Source organism: Sebastes umbrosus, chromosome 17, assembly GCF_015220745.1.
Source record: "Sebastes umbrosus isolate fSebUmb1 chromosome 17, fSebUmb1.pri, whole genome shotgun sequence".
Lineage (NCBI taxonomy): Eukaryota > Metazoa > Chordata > Actinopteri > Perciformes > Sebastidae > Sebastes > Sebastes umbrosus.
Genome location: NC_051285.1, coordinates 11,395,765 through 11,414,648, shown reverse-complemented (window position 1 = coordinate 11,414,648; position 18,884 = coordinate 11,395,765). Strand labels below are relative to the sequence as shown.

Below are 18,884 nucleotides of genomic sequence, written 5' to 3'. Positions count from 1 at the left end.
AAGAGAAAAAAGTCATAACTTTAAGAGCAAAAAGTCATAACTTTAAGAGAATAAAGTCATAACTTTAAGAGAATAAAGTCATAACTTTAAGAGAAAAAAGTCATAACTTTAAGAGCAAAAAGTCGTAATATTACGAGAATAAAGTCATAACTTTACAAGAAAAAAAAAGTCGTAGTATTAAGAGAATAAAGTCATAACTTTACAAGAAAAAAAAAGTCGTAGTATTAAGAGAATAAAGTCATAACTTTAATAGAAAAAAATAAAATAACACTATAATGTTATGACTTTACTAACTTTTTTTAGAAAACTTTATTCTCATAATATTACAACTTTTTTTTCCCGTAAACCTATGACTTTATTCTCGTAATATTATGTCTTTATTCTCAAAATCTCCGATTTATTTATTTTTTCCTCCATGTGGCCCTAATACTCCGTCGTACCGTCGTACCATAGACCTACAACAGTGATAAATAAAAATGAAAATGTAAACAAATCATTTTTAAATTTTCATTTTTAAAAATCCACAGGGAGCCACTGGAGAGGAGCTGAAGAGCCACATGAGGCTCCAGAGCCGCAGGTCGCAGACCTCTGGATTAGTGCTTTGACTGTTCCCTAGCTGGAGGAAGAGGAGGAGGAGGAACTGTTCAGCGGGGGGAAAAGTTGCCATATGACGGCACAGCGTTTGTTTTAGTGTCACCTTGTCACGACTTCCGGTTGTAAGACCATTACCGTACCAGGATCATCAAAGATGTTGTTGAGATGTCTCCGATTATGGAAAAGGAGTCCGACGAGGATGGGATTCGAACCCACGCGTGCAGAGCACAATGGATTAGCAGTCCATCGCCTTAACCACTCGGCCACCTCGTCCTATACCCTATATACCAGGTGAAGTCCTTTCTTATTTGTGCTTTCTGTGAACATATTAACATACATCTATGGTGTGTGGTTACCGTATTATGTGCTTGTGTGTTTAGACGTTCACATATAGTGCTTTTCACGGTCAGAAAATCGGCGACGTGAATCGCTTTGGGAAAAGTCCGGCGCAGCTACTTCGTGATTGGTTAGTTTTCCCCATCAATCAAAATATACGAGCTGTGATTGGTCAGGGGGCGGGGCTTAGGTTGAATTAATACAGGAAGTGTACAGCGTGAGACTGCAGTTTGACGTTCGCCGGATCTGTTAGAAGAAAATAAGGTAAGTTGAGTTGGTTTACACACATTTATACCTCTCGAAATGTATTGAAATAGTAGTTAAACATACATATAATAGTTGCGACTCTCTGTTTTTGTTACAGAAGTTGTTTTAGCGTGTTTAAAGGCACTCAGTAACCGGCTCAGCATGCATGCTAGGAAGCTAACATTAATGTTGAGTTAGCTGTTTGCAGCAGCCTGGAGACTATAACAGTGTTTACTTAACGAAATATACAGTTTTGGTGTTGCATTGTTGTTAGTAGGCTGATGTGTGGCTCTCAGCATACCACTTTTTGTTAATTAGTCTATTGGTTTTCATTAAAAGTGAAGGTGTGAGTGAGAACTGTCTAATCTGAATCTGAGCTTTGGTCAGTTCTCATAGACAGGGAATGAAACTAGCCCCTGTCAGATAACAGTGGGCTGTGGCAGGGGAAAATTTCAGGTCACCTGCCACCAGGTCCTTCCTTCCTGCAGCTGTCAGACTCCACAACCAGCACTGCTCCCAGTAGCACTTACACTTATACACCAAAAAACTGACAATAACCTGATATTTTCAGGTGAAATTTCATTCATTCATTCATTCATTCTCACTGTGCAATATCCTTTTCCACTTTTGCAATTTTGTTAATAGTCTGTTGATTGTCAATACTGTATATACTGCTCCTATTTTTATACTTATTTCTATTTAAATGGTTCATATTTTGTTATACTTTGTTTAGCTATTTTTTACTGTGTTATCTGATGCATCTTGTTTTGTGCACTATCCCCTTTGCTGCTGTACACTGCAAATTTCCCCACTGCGGGACTAATAAAGTAATATCTTATCTTATCTTACCATGGCAGACAGATTTTCTTTATATTAAGAAATATTATTTTTAAAAAGCAATTCTAAAGCTTAAATTAATTATATGGTAATGGTAAAACAGTAAACTCTGATCAAGGTTCAGGGATGATTAGCACTTGCTGTTCGTATCAGAAACTTACTATTGGATATCTGTAATTTGAATAAACTCGTACCTTTGTCCACATCCCAGGCTTTAACTTAGCTTATTATACAGTAATAGATGGACCTTTCATTACACTACACACCACATCATTCACTGCAACTTTTCATAAAAATATCTTTTTAAAAAATCCCATAATATAAGAAACAGCAGACTCAATAATGAATCAGTATTAGAGCTTTAACAATGTTTGTCAACAATATTGATAATACTTTAATAGTGAAGTGAAGTTTTGGTGCTTTTCTCTGATATTGTAAATTTAATATCATTGTTTGTTTGTTTTTGGCTGTGAGTTGGACAAAACCTACCTAGGTTAAGATGGTAAACTGTGATGGTCATTCACCACATTTTATAGACTACAAATTGTGAAAATTAAAATTTTCAACAGTTTAATTGATAAGGAAAATAAGCCTTAGTGTTAGCCCTATTTAATATTTCAACTGATACAGTATCACGAATAATGACTTGTAAGAAGTATACCATAGCTAATATTCTTCATACAAAAATCATACTTTCCAAAACCAAGCTGCAGATTTTATCTTATAATCAAGCTTACTGTTTTACCAGTACTTTGGTGTAACTGTTATAAAATGTGCATTTTGTGTGTTTGTACAGTACACAACCTGTTTAACCTGCATGTGTGCAAATAGAGCTTATGTAAAAAGAAAATGCTGTCGTTTCTAACATGTAATTTCACTTTTATCTCTTATCTCTCTCTCTCCCACACTCTACTCATCACTACGGTCTATTCTTTTGCATCTGTCTGTCCTCTCATTTCTTTGTCTCATCCGATTTACACTTACATACTCACCTTTCCCTACGTTATCTATCGCTCTCTTCCTCATTCTTCTCTCTTTCCCCACTCCCCTTCCTCTCTCTTAATTCAGTTCCTCATCGTCAGTGTTAAACCTCAGACTAAAGATGGTGGACTCCCAGTACTACCTCCCAAATGAGATTGGCATATCTGCTCTTGACTGCGGCGAGGCCTTCCGTTTGCTTTCACCTCAGGAGAAGATGTACGCCCACTACCTGTCACGCGCCGCTTGGTACGTTACTAATCTCAGGATGTAACAGTTAAAGTGAAGCAGCATTGAAATCAAGAAATAAGACACTTCTCATACTGTTTTAAAGAATAGAAACTGAAGACTTTTGAAGAACTGAAACCATTTTCTGTCTTAGGTATGGTGGTCTGGCAGTGCTGCTGCAGACATCCCCAGAGTCGGCAAATATCTTTGTCTTGCTGCAGAGAATCTTCAGGAAGCAGACGCCTGCACAGCTGGAACAGGTCGCCACAGCAGCTGGACTCAGCTCCGAGGAGTACCAGGTACACAGTCTTCATGTCTTTGGCTGTTTCTGGTGCTGTCTTGATACACCCTTTCACCCACAAACAAATGCAAACTTGTAAAGATGTTCGTAATGCTATACACAAGATGAAAATGATTTTTATTATATTTTTTTCTTGGTTGATATTTAGGCACTCTTGGTGTATGCAGCTGGTCTGTATGCCAACATGGGAAACTACAAGTCTTTCGGAGACACCAAGTTCATCCCAAATCTACCCAAGGTAAAAATTCAGTTCAGCTGCTTTCGCAGTGGTGGACACTAGAGCTGCAACTCATGATCATTTTCATGTCGATCAGTGTTTCCCAAAGCCCAAGACAACATCCTTAAATGTCTTGTTTTGTCCACAACTTAAAGATATTCAGTTTATTGTCATAGAGGAGTAAAGAATCCAGAAAATATTCACATTTAAGAAGCTGTAATCAAAGAATTGTCTTTTTTTTCTTCTTAAAAAATCACCCAAATCCAAATAGTTTGCGATTTATTTAATAGTTGACAACTAATCAAGTAATCATTGCAGCTCTAGTGGACACAATAATATGAACAATCTGATACAATAGCATTATTAAATATTGTGCCAAGAATTTTCAGAGTTGGATCAACACTTGTCAAACAACTGTGACATATTTTAAGCTGTCTGTATCTGTGGTGTGTCCACCCAGGATAAGCTGAAAGCTCTGGTGAAGGCCAGCCAGGCATTTCAGGACCAGCCCACTGAGATGGAGGCTCTGTGGGACAGCTGCTCGTGTCCCCTCTACTCCCTGGAAGACAAACAGAAACAGCTGGGGCTGGGCGACAAGGTGGGAGTATCATCTAATGCAGAGTTCAGGCTTTGACTGTGAACTGTTTTGTCTGGTAAAACGTGCAAAACGTACGTGGTAGTTGGCCGTTGGCTGTAGTCTTTGGTCTTTGAAGGGTGTTCAAATGCAACTTTTTGGCCAAGACACAGGTGACGTGAGACGACGCAACAGTCGGCCTTCGTTGCTGCTACTTCTTTGATGTCGGTTCTGCGTGTCTGGGCCTTTTTAAATTGGCAGCAAACAATGCCAGTTGCCCTTTAGGAAACCACTGAGCCCCAAACTTCCATTGGGTTCTACAGGTGACCCGGCTCATGAAGTGTTTTTGCTTTTCTTTTCTTCAGGGAATTACCACCTACTTCTCAGCAAACTGCGGTCTGGAGGATGCAGAGCTGGCTCAGAAGTTTCTTGACTCAAAAGTAAGTAATGTTCTTATATTGTTGTATCCCCCAATCTTTTGTAATAACCTGCACTTTCTTTTTCTCTGTACTCCATTCTGACACCTCGTTCTTTTCTTTCTTGCACTTAATTTACGTTTTTCTTAATCTTCTTTCCCCTCTGCCCTCCATTCTGATGGTTCATCCTGTGTCTTTTCTCTCTCCTCTCTGTAACTTTCAGTCTGATTTGGCTTATTTTCTGCTGTGTTCTTGTGGTTTATCTCTAGAAACTGTCGGCTTATAACACCCGTCTGTTTAAGAGGGACAATGGAGGTAAAGCCTGCTATGAGGTGCGCCTGGCCTCGGCTGTGCAGAAAGGTCAGAACTACAGTCTTACTTGAGAACCAGAATAAGATTTATAAACATCCGTCAACCATATTGCACTTGTGACAGATTTGGCATACAGAATGTAATGCGTATCACATGTTCATGTAGACTCCACGTGTTATGGTAGACACATTCTAGCTTGTGAACTCAAACGCATTCCCAACAAATTGATGTGGATTGATATGTTTATGTAACTGATGTTGTTAATGATGCTACACAGTCAATCAAAGCAAATAAATGTATACTACTGCTTCACAGACTGCGCAGTGGAGGGGGAATGCGAGTCATGCTGCGGCAGCTTCAACTTTGAAGACAAGGAGTTCACTGTGAAGAGGGGAGACTATGCTCCTCTCATGGAGAAAGTCTCTTCTAACCTCCAACAAGCACAGGTGAGAGCGAGGGATACGATGCGGATTATAGTCAATGTTCAGGCTGTATTGTTTTGGCTGTGTGGAAACCACAACAGGAACAATACCACCAAAATATGAAGTTGATAGAGAGATAACGTAAATTGTGACACAGACGTGCCATGGGAATTTCAAAATATAGGCTTATTTTTAGGAGGATGATATGTATCAATGTTTTCACTTTGCATCGATGATATTGGATTGTTGATCATTGAATCGATATATCGATCCAGATTGTTACATCCTATTATGTATATATCTTTAGGAGTGACTGAATGAGTTGATGTAAAATCAACCGTCCTGCCGCAGTTCCACTGTTATAATTCTTCTTCTGTTTCCAAATAATGAACACAGGCCTATGCTGCCAATGAGAACCAGAGGAAGATGCTTGAAGAGTACAGTCGCAGCTTCACCTTTGGCTCAGTTGAAGCCCATAAAGAGGGATCGCGCTACTGGATCAAAGACAAGGGACCAATTGTTGAGAGGTGAGCTCACTGAACCAGAGCAACATCAAATTAACACAAAATGATCTCCTTACTTGTGATGTCAAATCATGCTAACCTTAAATGTCATCTGATTTATAAAAGACAGAGGTAACACAGATATAGATTTGTTGCTGTGCTTTCTCTGGTCCAAACTTATCAATTATCTCCTAAAACTCAGCAGCTGTAATGTAAAGGCCTCCAATGTGGCGGTTGAATACTACTCTCATGTAATAATCTCTGAAACCTTTGTTTCTCTCTCTGCTCTTCACTCCTTCTTCTCTCAGTTATATAGGTTTCATAGAGAGCTACAGAGACCCATTTGGCTCCAGAGGAGAGTTTGAAGGTAATGGTGATCAAGAGCAGTGATATTATCATCTTTATTGGCATGCAAGCTGTGATCATGGGCCTCTCGCTGTTTTTATTGCCGTAGTACGGAGCTGAAGACTATTTGGGGAAAATTAACATCGTGGTTGAGCTACTTTAAAACTGTTACTTAAGTAGATATGTGCAGCTCTAAACTCCAGTAGGTAAATAATGTTTCATCCTAGGATGAGTACATTTGTTTTAGAGGGACATACTGTAAAGAAGGTTCAATACTTAGAATGAGACAATATTACACTATTTATTAAGTTAGTACTCTGCTATAAATCCTAAAATCCATGGTGAACATGTTACTATTAATATACTTAGATTAAAAGAAAGGGGCTCATGTGTGAACTCAAATAACAGGAGGGTTTATATAACTGTCTATTCTTCAAAATTGGTCAGAAATTGTTTGTTTTTTTCTCTTTCTATCAATTCACTTTGCGATGTCGCCTCCTAGGTTTCATTGCGGTCGTGAACAAGGCGATGAGTGAGCGTTTTACCAAACTGGTGAGCTCAGCAGAAGTCTTGCTCCCCGAGCTGCCTTGGCCGAGGGAGTTTGAGAAGGACACTTTCCTTAAACCCGACTTCACCTCGCTGGATGTCCTCACCTTCGCTGGCAGCGGAATACCAGCTGGCATCAACATCCCCAACTGTATGTACACTGAGATTTTACACACTATGTCAAGTAACACAGTTAAAGTTGGTTTACGTCACACAGTATTATACTTAAAACAATGTTTTTGTTTGTAGATGATGACATCAGACAGTCGGAGGGCTTTAAAAACGTGTCGCTAGGCAACGTGCTGGCTGTAGCCTATGCTACAGAAAAAGAAAAACTCACCTTCCTGGAGGAGGAGGACAAGGTAACCCATGCAGCTTCCTGATTCTCTTACACACCAGAGCCATTTCCCAGTTTGTACATCCTCCGTTCCTTTCCTCGACTCCTCTCCTCACGTCTTAGACCCTCCCACGGGAGATGCGAGCGGAGGACAGAGGAGTCGAGGCAACCGGCATTTAACAAAATGAGACATCTTTGTCCTGTGTGTTTGCACTAGGACGTGTTTATCAAGTGGAAGGGCCCGTCATTCGAGGTGCAGGTTGGACTTCACGAGCTGTTGGGCCATGGAAGTGGCAAGCTGTTTGTCCAGGTCAGTCAAACATATTGATTTCTCCCTGTTAAAGTGTTTAATTTGGTTGAAGAATCATCAGTAAGGAAATAAAAATCTGATGTTTTGCTCCGTTTCGTACTGCAGGATGACAAGGGCAAATTCAACTTTGACCAGAACAAGGTGACCAACCCAGAGACCGGAGAACGGGTGAGTTTGTTTGTTTGGACACCGATTTTTTTAACTCAGTTGGCAAGAAGAGACGAAGTAACTGAACGTGTGAGTGTATTTTTTTTGTTTGTTAGGTGTCCAGTTGGTATCAAGGCAGCGAGACGTGGGACAGTAAATTCTCCACGATTGCTTCGTCTTATGAAGAATGCCGCGCTGAGTGTGTTGGACTCTATCTGTGTCTCAAGAAGCAAGTGCTCAGGTATACACCCCCTGATCTTCTTCCATGGTGAAGCAAAGACTGGACGCTTTAGGTATAGTCCAGAAATGTTATAGCCTAGGTTATAGCCTATTATTTTGCTCAATATTAAAATAACGATTATTCAACACAATCACTCATTGACTTTGTAAACATCATGCATTTAGAAAGAAAATATTGTAGCCTACATTTTAAGAGCTTACTTTGAGAGCAAAATGAAGAGGCTAGATCTATGAAGAACTTTGTGCTCCAGTAAACAATTAAATCATCAACACATTGGTTGTATAGATATGAATGGTGATGATGCAGCCAAAAAAACTCATCGCCAGCCCCGGGGAGCGTTCCCACGAGGAGATCCTCCCACACCGAGTGGCCACTTTTGACCCGCCGAGCGGGGCAAAAGCGCACCGTTGTAAAGGAAAGGGGGTGCTCTGGATTTATGACACAAGACAAAACGAGAGCGTCATTGCGAAACAGAATGTGGCACAACAATCGTTTTATGTCGATTATCTTGTTTTCATAAGCTGTAATTGTGATTTGATTCATTGCACAGCCCCATTATAGCCTCTATATCCTCTAAATCCTAAAATTTCTTTAACTGGGAGAACATTTTGTGACTTTAGAACAATTAGGAGCCATAACAAAATCAGGAAGTCTATTTAAGTACGTCAGTAAACTTAGAAGAAGAACCTAAAGAATGTGTATATTCAGTTGGAGTTGTTTAGTTTGCTCATACCTCTGGCCGGCTCTGTATAGGGGATACTATGTTATTATTTGTGTCACACACACACACCCCGTCTTGCACTTTATTGATGTTATTAGGTTGTTTTAATGACAATTATTGGAATGGGGAGGGTTTTTTTTTCTGGTAAATGTCTGGGTGATTTGTGGCTGATGGTTGTGTGGGAGGCCAGCACGTTAACCGTTGCCTTTGTCTGTGTGTTCCAGTATTTTTGGCCACGAGGACCAGGATGCGGAGGATGTGGTGTACGTCAACTGGCTCAGCATGGTCAGAGCTGGACTGTTGGGTCTGGAGTTCTACACAGCTGAGAGCAAGAGCTGGAGACAGGTAATCTGTCAACTTGCTTTTCTCCATAACATGCTGTCTCTCTCACTCTTTACATGGACTGCTTTGCAGCCTGTAAAAAATTAATCATAACTTTATACATACTTTACTTTAATTTATATAGAACTTCAGAGATACATAGTTTTGGGGCGAACAGTGTTTACAAGACAAGTCAACATACAGACCATTAAGCATGTGTTTCTTACAACCTGACTGGCTCAGTTTTACGTGTCTGTGTTGTTTTATAATCCAGCTTACACTAAGTCTGTCTCTGTTTATATGAGTGTCAGGAGGTGTATACAGTGAATGTCACACGTGCTCTTGTATATCTGTGCGTCTAAAGGCTCACATGCAGGCTCGTTTCGTGATCCTGCGTGTTCTGCTGGAGGCCGGGGAGGGCCTGGTGGGCCTGGAGGAAGTGACGGGACAGGACGGCAAGCCTGACGCTCGAATCACTCTGGACAGAAGCAAGATCCACACCGTGGGCAAGAACGCCATCCACAGGTTCCTCCGTAAACTGCAGGTATGGACATACTTTTGGCCCCGGACAGCAGATCCTATATAACAACATATTGAAGAAAATACAACAAATACTGAAAAACAACATTGTGGATTTGATCAAATAAAAACAATATACTGTAGATACATGTCAGCTTGATTGCACTAATGCACTGCTGGTGTATTATACATGTGCTTATGTGCGTGCAAGAGACGAATACAATGGGGATGCATTAAAAAAAAAAAAAAAAAAAAAAGTACTTTAAAGCACTATATGAAAAAAAAAAACTGGTACCTTTTGATTTACCTATAATCAATTGAAAAAATAATCTGCAATAATTTTGATAATTGAGTAATAATTTAAGTGATTTTTAAAGCCAAAAAAAGTGAATATTTGCTGGTTTTATTTGTGTTCTATTATAAAAAGTGTATGTGTATATATATATTATTTTTTTTAATTATTTTCTTATGTTTTATAAACCAAATAATGAATGGTAGAATCAATAACATAATCTGTAAATTAATGAATAATGACAATAACTGTTAGTAACAGCCCTAAGTAAAATATAAACTTAAGCTTCACATTTCAGTTCCCAACCAAATAACCAACTTCTCACATTAGCCCAGTTTCCAAAAAGTATAAGTGCAATTGCTAAAATGTTAATGTCATTAATTATTTCTCTGTATGATAACAGCATTCCCCCACTTCTACACCTAACATGTTGCTAACCTTATTCCACTGTTTCGTAGGTCTTGAAGGCGACAGCAGACGTGGAAGGAGGCAGGGCTCTCTATGACGGCTACTCCACTGTCAGCGACAGCGGTGCTCACAACTTCCTGCGTCTCCGGGAGACGGTACTGCTGAGGAAGGAAGCTCGCAAGATGTTTGTCCAGGCCAACACCAGAGTCAATGGTACGTACCTGCACCTGTACCTGCTATTTCATCAATACTTGATAACTAGCTATAACTGATCAAAACTGTGACTGTGATTGTACATGCGGCGAACCGATTGTAAACACCGACAGAGTTATTTATTCAGTTTGTGTCTGACTCTGTGGTTTTTCAAGGGGACAGCATAGAGCTGATCGAATACGAAGGCAGCGCGGCAGGTTTGATCCGCTCCTTCACCGAGCGCTTCCAAGACGACGCAGAGCAGCTGGAGGCCGACCTTTTGGAGCTGTGCAAAAGCGACGCCCCCTGCTGGTGTTGATGGATGATCTGCTCCATAGGCTTCAAAAGTACCAACTGAAATCATTTTTTTTATGTGAAATCAAATTAATGGATGTTAAAACACACAACACTGTAAAATGATCCTTTTTAGAAGACACTTCTGAAGAGACTAAATTAAAGTTTCATACAATACAATAAAGCCATAAGACAAGAACAGATCTGCCAAAGACACCAGCCACAGTTTTTCTAGCCACGACTCAGATCTAACGTCAGGTGCTGTCTTTGATAACACGATCAAATACAAAGAAATGAGCTGATATGACATCGTCGCTCTTTCAGATGCATTTAGGACACTTAGTTTTCTAATGAGAAGTATTGAGAACTGTCCATTACACCGATGCTGCCTGACAATAAAAATGGTTCCTGGGTATAAACGAAAGTGACTGTAGGTAGATTTCACTTTCTAACCTTGGCAAGATCAGAATTTGGCTTCAAATCTTCATAAAACGATCATTGTGACATGTTTTGTCCGTACTCAAAATTATGTCCATAAATTGATTTTTTACAGTCAACTTTTGGCTAAACACAGTTCCATCTTTAGAGCTCCATTAAGATAAATGTTTGTTCAGCCTTGGTGTTGATGATTTGAACGGTTAAGGTTGTTAACCAAAATGCAATGACGGCTTAATATTGACTGAAAGGTAAAAATAATGCTTACTTTTGACCAGTTTGGTATAAAGAAGTCATGACTGATTACTTGACTGTATAAAATATTGCTGTGTCTGGAAGGCCTAAAAAAAAAAAAAAGGCTCTACGTAAGAAAAGTGGTGTTGAATCTGCACAAATAAAATTTGTTTGATAAGATCTTAGTGGTATATTTTTCTACCAGAACCATTAGAGAGTTGCTTGTTTAATTTGTGTGAAATTCACCCACAGTGTGAGATTGAATTTCAACATATTCTAATAAGAGGACTTTTATCAAAATGGCACATGCTTAGTTGAAGTCTGAAGGTCTGTATGTTGACATGTCTGCAGAGACGAGTTGTTAAATTCAGAAATCTCAGCTTTCACTCCACTAAATATTACAGTAGAAGGCACCTGTGGTGGTTTCCCATCAAAGGAAGCTTCAACAACTCAAAAAACCTGTACAATATACTACGATTGTGGATAACTACAATTCAAGTTTTCTTCCACAAGGAACCAGAATAATGTCTCTGCAAGAACCCCTAAATTATGGATGCCTGTAAGTGATTCACAATATCCTATTTTATGTTTATCCGCTGTTGATGGACTCTTACAGTGTTAAACCTGCAGTAGGCAGAATGTTTTTGGCATCATTGGGCAAAAAATCCATAAAAACCTTTCAGCATATTGTAATTCAAGTGTTCTGAGAGAAAACAAAAAAATCTAGCCCATGACGGGAGACTTTGGTAAATTACAGGTCATTTCAGATAGAGAGCGTTCCTATTGGCTGTGCTCCGGCTGGTGGGCGGTGCTTGGTATTTCCACAACAGATCTCAACATAGCTGCCGGGTCACAAATTTCCTCATTTTACAGCTAAACGGTACACTACATTATGTTTCTGAAAACATTTGAGGCGAGAAATAGGCATTAAAGTAACAGAATATTGATTAATATTTGATCAGTGCCGCCTAGTTTGATCAGTTTGCGAGTGATTGACAGCTGCTTAGAGACGGTAGACTCAAGCTCGGCTCTGATTGGTTGTTTTCCTCCGGTCTGTGAAATCCTGCAGATGCCGTTAAGAGCACCGGAGGACACAGAGGCACATGATTTTTTTCAGATTACCTGTCTCATGCACTACTGTCAGGATATAGTGACCGTTTTATAAAAATACCTCTTTTTAATCATATTTGCTCCAATTCTACCTACTGTGGCTTTAACAAACAACAAACAAACAAAAGGTTTTGACTGCAGTGACTTTTGGTAGCCAACTCAACAGCAGTTGTAACTGTATTACAACAATGATAATGTCATTTTTATTTGTACCTTTGGTGCAAAAAAATAAAGACAGTTAAAGGTTAATTGTGATGGACTACCTAACTCAAGAAAGTTTCAAGTCTTAAATTTCATAATTTAATTTTCAGAAAATACTGATATCAAAGGAAACAAATGTCTTCCTGTCAGGTAGCAAATCAGTTTAAAAATGTTTTGGTATGCATTAGAAAGTGGTTGCAATAAAGCACAATAAAAACTGTACACATTTTAAGTTAAAAACATGCAAAACAACCAGTATCATCATTACAATTTTAGGTTTTGTTCAACTTATTTAATTCAAAGTTCATCTAGTAATTCTGCACAGAGCTTTCGTAATAATGTTATTCAGTTACAGTCTAAAGTGTTTGTTCGCTAGAGGCTCGTACCGTTGTGCCGTTTTTGGGGTAAGTCGGGCGGAGTCTCTGCTGCCCCCTCGAGACTGCTGAAGGAACTGCAGCTGTCTGTGTAATTTAGAGAAGCAGCATTCATCTGTAAAACCAGACCCCTTTCCTCCTCTTCTCTCCTCGTCTGCAGATCCTTATTTGTCTCATCTTCATCCTCCCCTGGTCTTTGCTGATCTGCTCTTATAGGAGTCGTAGGTGTTTGATAGATCTGCTCCATCAGCTGAGGGAAGGACGGGGAGGTGAAGGGAGAGAGGGAGAAGGGGATCATAGGAGAAGGAGACGGCGACTGGTAAGGTGAAAGAGAGGGCGAAGCGCAGGGTGAGGCGTACGGAGAGAGGGAAAAGGGAGCCTTGGGAGAAGGAGATGGGGAGAAGGAAGGAGAAGCACAGGGAGAGTCATGAGGAGAGTGGGATGGAGATGCTTTGGGGAAAAGGGGAGGCGCCATAGAAGAACCAGACGGGGAGAGGTAAGGAGAGAGTGAGAGCACATTGGAGAAATTGATCATTGGAGAGGGCTGCATGTAGTCTGAATCGTCTGGAAGATTCTCCATCGCTGCTGGTAGCTGAACTGTAGCCTCCTCTCTCCTGATTCCAGCTTGCTCCTGCATCTCAGGCTGGAAGTGAGGAGTTGCTGACGGAGGCTGAACTTGGGCCTCACTGGGGGTGTCCTGAATTGTGGGATCAGTCTGAGCAGCTTGACCTTTACTTGGAAGGGCGACCCTTTGTAACTGTTTCTGGGCTTTACATTTTCCTTTTTTTTTGGGCATCAGCGGCGGTGGAGGCGGAGGAGCGAGCGGGGGCGAAAGCATGGTGGACGACTCTGTGGAAATCCGAATCTTGAGGCTGCGTTTGAACATGCGTCGTCTGCACAAAGGGTTCTGGGACTGCAGGAAGAGGGGGTTGACGAAGCACAGAGCGCCCTGGCCGGAGCCACAGTCCAGCTCTATGGGGCTGCGTGTCGTGATCGGACAAAACTCGTGGAACAGGGTGGGATTGGAAGCTGACTGTTTTGTTTCTGGTGTAGGTTCTGTCAAGAGATGGTTGTCTGCGTTGTGCTGGGGAGCCGAACCAGGCTGAGTCTGTGGTCCGACAGCAGGTAGGGCTGGGGCTGTAGTGTCTGTCTTCTTCTCCTTGTCCTTCTCCCGTGGCCCACGGACGTTTAGGTGGGAGCGCCAGAATTCTATAAAACAATATAGATGTTTTTTTTTATTATAGTGAAACAGGGATTTCTGCTTAATTGGTCAATTTTTTTGCAATTTTCATATCTTCCATTGTACAAAAATGATAATACTGTATGTAGTATGTGTGCAAACAAGGAGTTGTGTTCACCAACCTATTCCCATGTGTGAGATGGACTCGAGCTCTTTGTGGGATGTTGCCCTTGCAATGGCTTCAGGAAGCTCCAGATTGAAGCGTAAGACATCTCTGATACACAGACAATATAGAATATTAACACCAACGCTAGTTCTTGCAGATCAATACTGACAGTGACCAATGTGGGGAAAAAATGGTGATAACATATTTTAGAGGAAGTGAAGGTAAGGAAAAGAAACAAAGACAACAGAAAAACAGTATGGAAAGAGATCATAAAGGAGGCGCAAATAGAAAACAGCCGCGGGAAAATGAGAGAATGGAGGAAAATATTTTACCTGCTGACACAGTAGAAGGAAATTAGTCTTGGGAGATCGGGAAAGCTGACGGCTGAAGTCTCCAGAGAGAGAGCTGTGGTGGGAGAGGAGAATTCAAAGGTGCAGGGATTTTTGGAGAGGGAGAACGGTAGTTAGACGTAGTCGTGTTTAAATACTGTGTAACACTAGAGTAAAGCTGTGTTAAAGGACCACACCAGTCATTTTTACCATTTTATAAAGCGTGCCGTGCATACGTTTTTTAATTGATTTCCTGCTCTCCAGGGACTTGCAGGGAAACCAGGAATAGCTACTTCATAATCTATACTCGGTGCCTGAATTGGACCAAAAAAAGGTGCCAGTATCACATGATAATGTGTCATATTTATCTTGGTAATTTATCCCACTTCATATGTATTTTTGCATTTCATCACATACATCAGGCCATACATATGACATATATTTCCACAGTTTGTACATAAATGTATATTTGGTTAATAAAAACTATTTATGTAGCTATTGATACAAATCAAATTGTACACAAATATAATATTATATATATGCTACAATAAAACTAACTTAAAATATGACATCTGTTGGCCTACAGATTAAATTGGATAATGAGAAGGAGTACGAAAGGCATTTTTAGCACAGTTTTTCAGCAGGTGTTTAGAGGTTCGCACCTAGACTCACCAGGAGGAGGCGATATGCGATAAGAAGTGGGGGTACTAATGTGAAAAAAAGGGCCAGTACTCAGTACTATACTGTCTATACTTGTTAAAATGGTTGGCAATACTGTAAAGCATAGACCTACATGAGTAGGGGTCAATTAACTGAAATAAGCGCAGTAAAAAAATGTAATTGCTCTGTTTTCAGTTTTGTACCTATGGAAATCTGTTGTCTATTCATTTGTGTACCAAAGAAGGCAGATTGAGTTTTGAAGTGGTTGGGGTCAGACAGAGAAATCACATTTTAGAAACTCATGAAAAGTAGTCGTACTGTTGCTGGAGTGTTCTTCCCTGATGCCAAACTGCTGCACAAAGGACGGCACGCTGTCATCCGCCAAGCGGACACACAGCACGTTTCTCTGGGACGTGCGGGACTTGCGCACCAGGAAGGTCTGCAGGACAACACGAGTGATTACTGAGTGAAGTATAGTAGTCAGTGTGTGTGTGTGTGTGGACACAATGGTGCACTTGTGATTTTTTTCTTTAGTTTAAAGAGGACCTATCGTGCTCATTTTCAGCTTCATACTTGTATTTTGGGTTTCTACAAGAACATGTTTAATTGCTGTAATGTTCAAAAAACACTATTTTCCTCATACCGGCTGTGCTGCAGCGCCTCTTTTCACCCTCTCTGTCTGAAACACTCTGTTTGAGCTCTTTTATGAAATGTGTTTGGAGGGACTGGGGGGGAATCGGAGGAATCAAAACTCCAGGAGAACAGCAGGGAGAGAGGGGAGGGAAGTCAAAGGTGTTTGTGGGATGCATATTTTATCATCTTATCAGAATCAGATCATTTATAACACATATAATATATCATTTATATAGTTTATAGTAGATCGTCAGTGTGTTTTCTTGCCAGATTTGGTCGCAGCACGCGGAGAAAATAGACCAGACGGTGAAACTATTGCATTCTGGTCGAGTGGCAGCGCGATTCGAGGGAATCACGTTGGCTGCTCCTCATTTGCATAAAGTTGAGGTCAAGGCTACTTTATGCAAAATAAAAATCAGGGGCGTCTGTTGCGACTCACCGCCTCTGGAAACTCCCAAAAAACTTTTAAACTAATCGTTGTCGATCCAAAATAAAGACAGATTCAGCAACTGCGTGGCTTATTTCTCGCATAAAAATGTTTTCAGAGACACATTTCGGTGAACTATTTTCCTGATATAAGAGAAGAAAGTTTAGCCGCCATGTTGGTTCCGGTTTGAAAGCTGGGAGCAGCAGCCCACGAGGGAAAGTGTTGGTCCAATCAGGTGCCTCGTGTTGAGTGGCAGCCCATCAAGCGTCCAAAGCTGGGAAGCGAGGCGATCGCCCCTCTGGACATGTACCATCACACTGAAGATCGTGAGCAGGCCGCGGAGCTCTATGGCGCGGCACGTTCTATGTGAACGGCCCAATTGATTTACATGGGCGCCAGAAGGACGTGGGCACGATTCCAGCCGTAACTCCCTTTGGCATGAACTTTGAGCTTTGTAACTTGACAGAACTTTTACATGCAAAAAACAAAATAACACACGAAAGGAAAAAGAAACAAGCACAAAAGCATAATAGGTCCTCTTTAAGTGCGTGTGTGGCGCTGACCCCAGGAGGCTCCCTCTGCAGTATGTGCAGTGCGGTGGCCGGGTTGATGGACAGCTGAAGCCAGACAGGAATTGTGAGCAGGAGACGGTCCAGTACGCTGACGCTTTTCAGGGAGCCCTGTCCTCTTTGTTGCCCCGCGAACTTGCGCTCTGACAGGGTGGAGGGCTCCGGGAAATCATACAGCGGTTCTTCTTGTGCCATCTAAACACACACACACAACAAAAAGTACACCCATGGTTATTATTGTCCTGACACTTATCATGCACTCCCAATGTGTGCACGCTACAGGTGGTGATTATCTCTCCCTGTGGCTCACATTCACAACAGGAAGATGGGTGGGATGCCTTCCCTTACTCAAAAAGTAGTATACTTTTGATGTATACTTAAGTAAAGTTAAAGTATATTTCCCCTAAGTATAACTTCTGTAGTAAGTATACTAATATCAGTGTACTAGTACTATACTTGTAAGTGTTCTACTTCAATACTTCTTGGGAATAAATTGGCCCACTTTTTGGTTTATAAAAGTATACTTTTAAGTGTACTTTAAGTGTAAGAATAGTAAACTTTGAGTACACAACTAGTTTACACCTACGTTGTATTTTGCACTATACTACAAGGTATAAGGTATAATTGAATTGTTATATACTTGTAGCCAACTTTTTAGTTTATGAAAGTACACTTTGTATCCTGTAACTTATAGTACTTAGCTAATGATTTATGTATAACATAAAGAGACTTGCTACTTTTGCTATTTGACTTGATGTTTTGTGATGATAAAAAGAGGGAAAAAAAAAAATGTTCTCACATGCCTCCACAGTGAACGGAGAATCCAAAAACGTAGAAAATTCTTGATGAATCTAAGTAAATTCATATCAAAACATCAGTTTACAACCTCTCACACTCTTTAACTACTCTACTCTATTAAAAAGTAAGCACAACTACAAGCCATGTATTAATTTCCATAGGCATATAAGGCAAGAACACTTAATTATGTTTTTCTTAAGTATATCTTGATCAAAAGATTAAGCCAAGTATACTTAGACTTTTTTGTATAATTGTCAGTATAAGCCAAGTATACTTAGACTTTTCTGTATAAATGTCAATATAAACCAAGTATACTTAGACTTTTCTGTATACTTGTCAGTATAAGCCAAGTATACTTAGTCTTTTCTGTACTTGTCAATATAAACCAAGTATACTTAGACCTTTCCGTATACTTGTTAGTATAAGTATAGTATATCTCTGATAAGTACATAAAAAGTCAACTGAAAGTTTACTCTCTTATTTTAAGTTTAAAATAAGTATACTAATAGCACACTATTTGGTAAACGTTTGTACACACATCCACATCCACACACCTGTGTAATAAACCTGCCTGGATTGGGACAGCAAGTCCAGACTTGGTAAAGTGCTGCAGCTCAGACAGGACTTAAATGAAATAGACACACAAACGCACACAGACGGCGTGTGTAACATTGAATATAAAAATAAAAGTAAGCTTGTTGGTTTTTAAGGATATTACTCTGAACATATGAACTCAGTCTGTCCCATGTTGAAGTCTCACCGCAGCCTACATGTCAACATCTGTCTGGATCCGCAGCACATTCCTGTCAAACTTGCATATTTCCTCCTCTAACTGCACCCTGATAGTCTTCCTGTTGGACAATATTACACAACGATTCTTCATTCTAACATCAACAGGCTCCTCGTCGTTTACCTCTTTGCCTCCGATCCTTCTTTTTTATCCCCTCCGGATCCACTTTATGTTGTTGGCATGCTCCTATTCTTCTTCCATCAACTTCACTGCGATGAAGACTCAACTCCTCTTCCACTTCGGCCTGTCATGACGTGTGTTGTTCCTAGATCCGGAGGTGTCTCTCTTCTCTGGCTCCTCCTCCTCCTCCTCCTCCTCCTCTCCCACCTGATCTCACCTGA

The 18,884-nt window shown here is 40.5% G+C and overlaps 2 protein-coding genes and 1 non-coding gene across 4 annotated transcripts; 1 reads left to right on the top strand and 2 right to left on the bottom strand.

Moving 5' to 3' along the window:
- The first annotated feature begins 571 nt into the window (after positions 1 to 571).
- dpp3 (dipeptidyl-peptidase 3) lies at positions 572 to 11,486 on the top strand. Of its 2 annotated transcripts, none has more exons than XM_037748971.1 (19): positions 572 to 885; positions 3,082 to 3,240; positions 3,374 to 3,518; positions 3,669 to 3,758; positions 4,198 to 4,335; positions 4,677 to 4,751; positions 4,997 to 5,087; positions 5,355 to 5,485; positions 5,858 to 5,988; positions 6,273 to 6,331; positions 6,812 to 7,006; positions 7,105 to 7,217; positions 7,410 to 7,502; positions 7,608 to 7,670; positions 7,766 to 7,890; positions 8,836 to 8,956; positions 9,297 to 9,476; positions 10,202 to 10,364; positions 10,520 to 11,486. In XM_037748971.1, the coding sequence occupies exons 1-19, from the start codon at positions 749 to 751 to the stop codon at positions 10,660 to 10,662; spliced, it is 2,352 nt and encodes a 783-aa protein (XP_037604899.1). In that variant the 5' UTR covers positions 572 to 748; the 3' UTR covers positions 10,663 to 11,486. The 2 variants fall into 2 exon arrangements, with proteins under 2 accessions (XP_037604899.1, XP_037604900.1); XM_037748972.1 differs by lacking the exon at positions 572 to 885 and adding an exon at positions 1,003 to 1,194.
- trnas-gcu lies at positions 786 to 867 on the bottom strand. Its single transcript has one exon. It is a non-coding gene; the product is annotated as a tRNA-Ser (tRNA).
- A 1,102-nt stretch (positions 11,487 to 12,588) lies between the features above and the next one.
- Positions 12,589 to 18,850, bottom strand: LOC119475515 (ras and Rab interactor 1-like). Its single transcript, XM_037748316.1, has 6 exons — positions 18,667 to 18,850; positions 16,950 to 17,150; positions 15,645 to 15,765; positions 14,670 to 14,742; positions 14,354 to 14,445; positions 12,589 to 14,200 (listed from the first exon to the last, which is right to left on the bottom strand). The coding sequence occupies exons 2-6, from the start codon at positions 17,148 to 17,150 to the stop codon at positions 12,990 to 12,992; spliced, it is 1,698 nt and encodes a 565-aa protein (XP_037604244.1). The 5' UTR covers positions 18,667 to 18,850; the 3' UTR covers positions 12,589 to 12,989.
- Between the last annotated feature and the right edge of the window lie 34 nt (positions 18,851 to 18,884).